The following is an 8,169-nucleotide window of genomic DNA, read 5'->3' on the forward strand; positions in this document are numbered from 1 at the left end:
GGGAGAGAAGACCACAATGCCGGCTGTTCTGACTAACAGTCTGTAAGTACGTTTTCATTTAAAGGATTTGCCACTGATGATTCAAACGCGAGTTTTGGGCAGTGTGGATTAACGTTAGCACTTGTTGTTTGTCATTTCTCCGATCACAAATGCAGACATGGTTTTATGTTACGCGGCGTGATGCAACACGTAAAAAGACAGTAAAAGTCATTATAATTCGTAATTATGTCCCCACTGGATGCAACAAATGCCTCGTTTGTAATGGGATTTAATGTTTTTGTCTTAGCGCGCCGGGACACGGCATCACAGTATGGTAAGGGGAGTAACATTTCCGTCACACACTTGAGGTATTCAGCCAATCACAACGCACTGGATAACTGGCCAATCAAAGCACACCTCGCTTTTCAGGACGATGAGCTTTGTAAAAATCGACGCGTTTCATAAAGGCGGGGCATAGAGGAGAAACAATAATGTACAGTATGTGGAAAATAATGTGTTTTTTAACCTTAAACCAACATAAACACATTGCATTACACCAAATACACAACATAATGTTCTTTTTAGCAACATCATATGACCCCTTTAAGCACAAAAGACTTCTTTCAAAAAACATAAAAATTCTAATTATTCCAAACGTTTGACCAGTAATGTATATTATTCTGAATGTAACTGAAATACTTTACCTAATAGTAACAAGTTGTCCGAAGTCAAGCTCGTACTCATTGACCTGGGCAATGAAGATGGCTGCCACTGCTTCATATAGCGCTGTGCCATCCATATTGATAGTAGCACCCACAGGAAGTACAAATCGAGCGATTTTCCGATCCACGTGGCAGTTTTCCAGTAAGCACTTCATTGTAATGGGCAAAGTAGCTGAACTGGAAAGAGAAGGATTATTTAAATAAACAAATTACTTTATAAGGAACAAAACCATTACATGCTTATTTCAAATTACAAATAGAAATGTTAGGATTCATAATCCCTTGGTACACCACAAGAAAAACACCTTAATTATTCAATTTAATGTGATTTAGTGAAACTATTCCCTGAAATAGATCATGGATTAACATTTGTTTATGTTTCAGCGAGCAGAAAGGCTGTTCAAACCGGCTTCCTTACCTGGATGAAGTTGCCAAAGCGATAACCAGAGCCTGGAGGAGGCCACGGATATAGCTAAAGGGGTTTTTCCCAGTGAACAGGAAGAAGAACATCGGCAGCAAAATCACACCATGGACGAACAGTCCCGCCAGAACCATCATGAAGTACATCCCAAGCTTCTCCGCAAGGACCGCAGGATCATGCATGTCCAGGATCTTCCGAGCAACCAGAAATACGATTCCAAATGGGAAGTACCTGTACAAAGAGACAGGAGTTTTAAAACTATATATATTTATAATTTGCTTATTGTAGGTGCCAGCACTTGACTGAGTATTAAATGCATTACTGACTGACTAAATCAGCTTTCAGCTTCAGTTGGCCTGACTCTCTTAGACCAGAACACCTTTCCACTGTCAACCTCATTTAGTAGAACGAGGAGGCTTAGAGCTGCTTTTAAACTATTACATTGATGTATTTTAGTGTGTATTTTAGTTGTGGCTTCCGGCTTCGCTACCGTTCGGACGTTCTTGCTTACTGCCTTTTATGTAAAGCACTTTGAATTACCATTGTGTATGAAATGTGCTATACAAATAAACTTGCCTTGCCTTGCCTATTAAAGAGACAGCTGGGTCTTCATTTGTTTTGGTCTGGGATTCTGCTTTATTGGCAGACACATGCTGCTTTCACAGGTTTGCATGACAAAACGTGATGACTGTCTTTGTAGTTATGTTATGTAGTATGTCTAATAGTGAACATTTCTGTCATAGTTGAAATTACAAATCTCTAGTCACAGGTAGTTTAATTTGGGTGAACCAATCCACATCTACTCACCACATAGCAGCATTGATGATCTTCATAACACATTCATTAATGCAAAGACACACATTTACTAGGGGTGTACCTCTGGATCCCATTCTACCAAGCAGAAGACCTGGGGAGTCAAAAAAGCCAAGTAAGATTTATTTTTTTAATTAGTACTTTTATTTAGCAAGGACTTAAAAAGTAATTAAAAGTGTCAGTAATGATTTGTTACTAAAGTTTCTATTTCAAATAAATGCTTTTTAAACTTTCTATTCATCAAAGAATCCTGAAAAAAATATATGCGTGGTTTATATAAAAATGTTACGTGGCACAACTGTTTTAAACAATAATAGTATGTTTTTAAGAAGCAAGTCGGCATATTAGAAGGATTTCTGAAGGATCATGTGACACTGAAGACTGGAGAAATGGCTGCTGAAAATTCAGCTTTGCATCACAGGAATAAATGTCAATTTAAAGTATATTAAAATAGAAAACAGCTGTTTTAAATTTTAATAATATATACATTTTTATAATCAAATAGTAAATGCTTGCTGAGCAAGGCATATGTTTTCACCACATGAACAGCCTTTCAGCTCGCTGCAACAAACAAATGGTAATCCATGATCTATTTCAGGGACCTTCTACCTTTTTTTTTTTTTTTTACCTACCCCAAATTTTTTAACGGTATTTAGAGTCTTTTTATATATAGAAATGACAAATCCCTCTTATTTTTCAATCCCTCTTTCATAAATCAATTCCTGATGCAATGGATTAAGTCCCACTCCACATGTTCTTGTTAAATATCACGTTTCAGAAAATGAGTTACAAAAACTCTTCCATGTTGATCTAAATTTTTTAAATTGTACAATAAATCTGGTCACCATTGTATGTTGTAGAATATTTTGGACGCTATAGTCCCCAACATGGGATGCTGGTACTGGTGTTTCCATTAGGCATTTTTAATAGTTTAACCAGCTATAAACAGCTAGTTTTATTGGTGAACTCCTTGACCACAAACCCAAATCAACAGTAACCAGCATAATCTGGTCTTTTCAGCAGGGTCATAGTGCAACATAAGACAGTTCTCTTCTATACACACCCATAGTGGCAGAGAAAATGACGATTCCTAGCACGTTCATCCCATTGCTTTTCCCTGGTACAATTTTGTAGTGGATTTCAGGAGGAGGAGTGAGTTCAAGAAACACTGGGTGACCCATCTTGGGGTTTTCATAGTCTGGCATGATGTACACAAAGTTGGCTTGTGATGATTTTGCGCTGTTTTTAAAATTGGGCACAAGCTCTGTTTTATACTGAAACAGAAGAGCACAGATGGACAAGGATTAGATACAAAACACTGTAGATGATTAATTCCTCTGTTCTTTGTGTGTTTCTCTCACCTGCTGAAATGTGGCTTCAATCAGATTGGATGGAATCATGTTCCTGTTGGAAAAACACATACAATCTGTCATACATAAGTCCACAGATTTAATACTATTCACGTTAATGGACCTTTTAGCAAAAGGGTTAGTTGTCCTGAGTATATACTATTAGACTGTTTTCTGAGGTCAGCACATCCAAATATGACACGTTGTTTGTTTTGGAATCATTTGATTTGAGTATCGTACAAGGCTGTGTCACAAAGCTAGTGTGATCTATCTCAGCCCGAAGACTTGGAGGACAGAGGCTACCGGCTAATGCTTTATTTATAATGTACCAATTCTACTGGCGTGTCCCTGACTACAATCCAATTAAATCTGGTCCGGAGCTCAGGAGCGTCTTTCGCACTCGGGAAAAGCCGTGTCATTCACATCGTCCTGGGTGGCTCTCTAAATATATCTAATTCCAATCCTTCTGTCCAGTGACAGGATAGAGCAAAGGGGAAGCTTAAGCCTCGAAAGCTTGACTGCAGCTCGAAAGTGGTTATGTAAGCTCAAGACGTTTCTTATATTGATCAATAAAACTGAAATGAATTGCTTACAGTTTGTTTGTTTTTTTGAATGACATAAAAGGTTTAATGTAGCGAAGTCTAAGTGAAACAGGATATTCAATGAGAAATAATGCAGGGCAGAACTTCATTTTTTATCCAAGGGAAACTGATTGGATTTTGTAAAGCGAACTTTGTATACCACATTGTTAATGCTAGTTTGCTGCAACAATGTCTAAACAGCTGTTTGTCTATTGGTTAACACTATATTCAGTATATTTTCTGGAAGACACGAGCAAGGATGAGCAAGTTGTTACATTCTGATTTAACATTATGACGACAAGCACTGATGAATCTCGATAAGATGAAGAATAAAACTTTAAGAATGAAATTAAGGAATTATCTATTTTGGTTTCACATTGACTTTAAAGAAAAAATGATAATGGCAAAGACATAAAGCTTGTTTGTATAAATTTTTTGTCCAACACCATGCTTCAACCATACTTAAGCAGAAAAGGATTAAACTTTCATCCTTTTCATCCTACCATCCGTCCTTAGTGAGTCAGAAAGGAATGTTTTTTAACTTTTTTTTTTCAAACACCACACTTCAACCAAGTCTTTTTTTAAGGTAAGTCAGTCCACTTGACGGCCATCTTGGCAATGACCCTAGACTGATAGGCTATACCTTAAAAAGTGTGGTTGAAGTGTTGGTGTTACAAAAAAAAAAGAGAGAGAGAAAAAGAAGGATAAAAGTACAGTTCTTTCTGCTTGAACAGAGAAACTAACATAAATAACATGTTTGAAATAACCAATACATCTGACAGAAAATGCTGAAGCTGGAGTTTTCAGGTTTCTCTAGCTAATGTGTATTCCCATTTGCAGAGTAATGAAACAAAGTGCCACCTATACCAATAAGCTATTGACTGTTTTAACTGAAGGGCGGGACTTCCTTTCCTACAGCAGCCATATCCTGTTTATATTTCTTCAAGTTGTCTTTCTCCTCCCCCTTATACTGTTTCTGCCAAAAACCGAGAGGCAGCTTCAGTTATTATTGTGAAGTTACCTGATCAAATCAAGCAGGGCATCAGCAGACGTCATCACTGGCCCCCCTGAGGCTTTATGTCCCTCTTTTTCAGTGCCGGTTCCAGGATGAATGATCAGTACCAGAATAATCCCCACAATTACAGCAATGAAGATAGTCCACAGGTAATATGTGATGGTAAGAAGGCCCAGGCGTCCACTGACCTTGGTGGCCATAGCAGACAAGCCAGACATTAAACTGTAAGGAAAGTGTTGGTGTTTCAATCATAAAATAAATATAAATATCACGTCAAATATCTCACATATAATTGCCTCCCCTAAATGCAGACACATTTCTTTTTAATTATAAAACGGATAGTTCCGGTCTTTGATTCTGATTGGTTGAGCCGCGTTCGAAGCTGTTGTAAATTACTCTACAAACATACACCTTTGTTTACGTCTGTGTGTTGCTCGGCAACCACTTTGTTGCAACCACAACCGTTTCTGAGGAGGAACTACATTGTTTGGCGGAAGAATAATGTTTTTATTAATATCATTACATTTTATTTGCTTTGTTTTATTTTGTGAAACCTTGCTACATACAGTATATGGAATAACCGTTTTATAAAAGCAATAAGCACCGTGGAGCCGTGGTTTACAGTGAATTTATAACAGCTAAGGGGTTTTAGGCACTCCGCTTTGCATTGTGTCTAACAACGCCCCTTAGCTGTTATAAATTCACTGTAAACCACGGCTTCTTGGGCTTATTGGTTTATTTTAATATAGGTTGACCGCAGTTCATCTAAATAATTTGTAACATGTTTCAAGTAACTCTAACCTATTGTGTTTTTTTTTATTTTAGATTCTAGGCATTCCTTCTATAACAATCAACTATCCCTATTTATCGAAAAGGTATTTTTTTGTTCCATTTTTGTTTCATTTTGTTGTTGTTGTTGTTTTCAAAAATGTCAAATACAGCCCATATATTTGGTCTCAGGAATGCTGACATCTTGAATGAAAGTGAAGAACTAAAAAGCAGCGACATGGTGAGTAGTTACCTGGATGTGATGAGAGGAAAAATCAACATTTTCAGCATTCTCATTAGAAGTTCTCCAGGAAAAGAAAAGTAGATTTTTTGCCTGAGGGAAAAGAAAAAACATGGCTTTTAGTGATTTTTTTTATGATTTAAATTCATTTCAAACATTTAAACTCTTCTAGAATTACTTTCAATATATTTACTATTTCTGTAATATCCCTGGAGATTTACATCAGTTGACTTACTAAGTTATGCGTGTTTCTCCTTAGTTGACCTTGTAAGCTGTTTGGAGTTTATTTATGGGTAACAAAAGCCAGCTGTCACATCCTCAAGTAGCAGCACTAAGAGTTTTGAATATACAGTATATATACAGTTTTGAATATATATGCCACATATAGGCAGGGAAATATATGTGTATGTGTGACATTTTGATCAGGCTTCAAGAGCAAAGGTCATCAAAAACATCTTAAACTTTAAAGAGTGTTTCAGCTTGTAAAGAAGCAAAGTGCCATTGACAGCACATGTGGTTACATCTCTGTTTTTAAAAATGCCTTGTTAAAGCCCTTATATGAATTCTTCTTCCCAAAAAAGTTGTTACATTTGTTTTCTATATCATCATTTCAGCAACTGCACTACTGTTCATCTTGACAATTGCACTTCTGGATTTGAATTTCTGATGTACTTATCATTTTATGTATTTGTATATGTATATTATGGTATTTTGACTATATTGTGAAAAATAGATATACCTTTGCACACACAATGTTAAAAAGTGATTTTTAAAAAATCATACTAGACATGAAATGAATATTGGTTTTGTGGCTACAGTGTGTAGGCCTACTTGTCCTGGTGCACTGCTTTATGCCATAGATTTTCATAAGTGCATTACTGTAAACTATTTTTATTATTTAGTGATGAGTCTAAATTGTCTTTGCAAATCAACATGCCAATAGAGTTTGACTTGTTTTGAATCCGGAACTTTCCTTTATTACTATAATAATGGCTGTACTTAATGTTAAGTTGCTAGCGCATTCATTTTTATAAGCCACACACAATTTAAATTTTAAATGAGCAACCTTTTAACCTCTCTGTTCTAATGATAACCCCCCCCCCCCAAAAAAATCCACTGCTGATGTTGGGACTCAAAACAGATATAACAATAACACATTTGAAGCTTTATGTTCCACATTACCTGTGTTGATAAGTTCAAGCTTCTTAACGTGAATCCCACCACACAACCCGACATCACTGCTAACACTGATAAGGTGAGCAAGCCATTCCTTTTGCAGTAGTCCTTTACCCATTCATGAAACTTTGGAGAGATTGAGTTCTTGATAAGCTTCTTGAAATATTCAACGTTTCTCAAGGGGCTCACCGGAGGGGAATGGCATTGGGAAGATGCCGGCCTTGAGCTGCTCCGGTTCTCATCCATGCTAGAACCTGTGTGGGCAGGAAGTGTTGCGAGAGCCTTTCTGTGTAAACCTTTTCTAACAACAGATTAAGCAATCAACCAGTGCCTTCACGACAGCGCAGTCAGAGGCGATTACAAGGAATAAGGGTATTAAAATAACCTAGTCAGAGCCATTGACTGTGGAAAGATCTTATAGAACACGAGGCCAAGGTCAGTGTGGGGTCAGTTTCAAAGCAATATGAGTTTAAAAAGTTATCGTTTATTTAAAAAAAGGTTACATTGCAAGAATAATTATAGTATGACATGGCTATATGGGAAAGAATGAGTAAGGAATATGACACAGGGTCAAATCTACATGAGCAGCAGAACATCTGGAACCTATGCACTAACCCCTAGACCACAGCTCCAATTAGTTTTAAATAGTTTAAAATGATATTAAACATAAACCAAAACATAGTTTTATGTAATCAAACCAGATGCATGTAATAAGTTTTACTAGTATGCAATACCCAGGTCCATCTAGCAAAACTAGAGAATCTTGAAAAAATGTATTACATTATGACAGTTGATGACAGTTCATATTATATCATTTTTAATAGAGCCACAATTAAATTATTTCCTCCAAATTAGTTATAGTTCAAAACTAAAAACATTAAAGCTCAGACTTAGAATCTGTTATATATTAGATACTCCTCTAGATAAAAAAACTAACAAAAAAACAATATATAATTACACCATATAAGGGAGAGGAGCAGTTCAGAAGAGTGAGTCAAAAGCATTAAAATACTGTCAATTTGTCCTTCTAGCTCACATGGAAAAAGGATGTTCTTAGTTTTGCCAGCTTTTTACGGCTGTACTACTTTTACTAAGAACACATGG

At 36.5% G+C, this 8,169-nt stretch overlaps 1 protein-coding gene across 1 annotated transcript in view; it reads right to left on the bottom strand.

Annotated features, from left to right (window-relative positions):
* LOC107738183 (excitatory amino acid transporter 5-like) overlaps window positions 1–7,344 on the bottom strand; it is a 10,138-nt gene extending 2,794 nt beyond the window's left edge. The window contains exons 1-8 of the mRNA XM_016549910.1: window positions 7,067–7,344; window positions 5,902–5,982; window positions 4,887–5,102; window positions 3,297–3,339; window positions 2,999–3,209; window positions 1,930–2,029; window positions 1,120–1,353; window positions 684–878 (exon numbers count right to left, since the gene is read on the bottom strand). Of these exons, the coding sequence (XP_016405396.1) occupies window positions 684–878; window positions 1,120–1,353; window positions 1,930–2,029; window positions 2,999–3,209; window positions 3,297–3,339; window positions 4,887–5,102; window positions 5,902–5,982; window positions 7,067–7,311 (1,325 nt within the window). The 5' untranslated portion in view covers window positions 7,312–7,344. The remainder of the gene's footprint in view (window positions 1–683; window positions 879–1,119; window positions 1,354–1,929; window positions 2,030–2,998; window positions 3,210–3,296; window positions 3,340–4,886; window positions 5,103–5,901; window positions 5,983–7,066) is intronic.
* Between the last annotated feature and the right edge of the window lie 825 nt (window positions 7,345–8,169).

The sequence above is a fragment of the Sinocyclocheilus rhinocerous genome, unplaced genomic scaffold (assembly GCF_001515625.1).
Source record: "Sinocyclocheilus rhinocerous isolate Xijiao unplaced genomic scaffold, SAMN03320098_v1.1 scaffold254, whole genome shotgun sequence".
Taxonomy (NCBI): Eukaryota; Metazoa; Chordata; class Actinopteri; order Cypriniformes; family Cyprinidae; genus Sinocyclocheilus; species Sinocyclocheilus rhinocerous.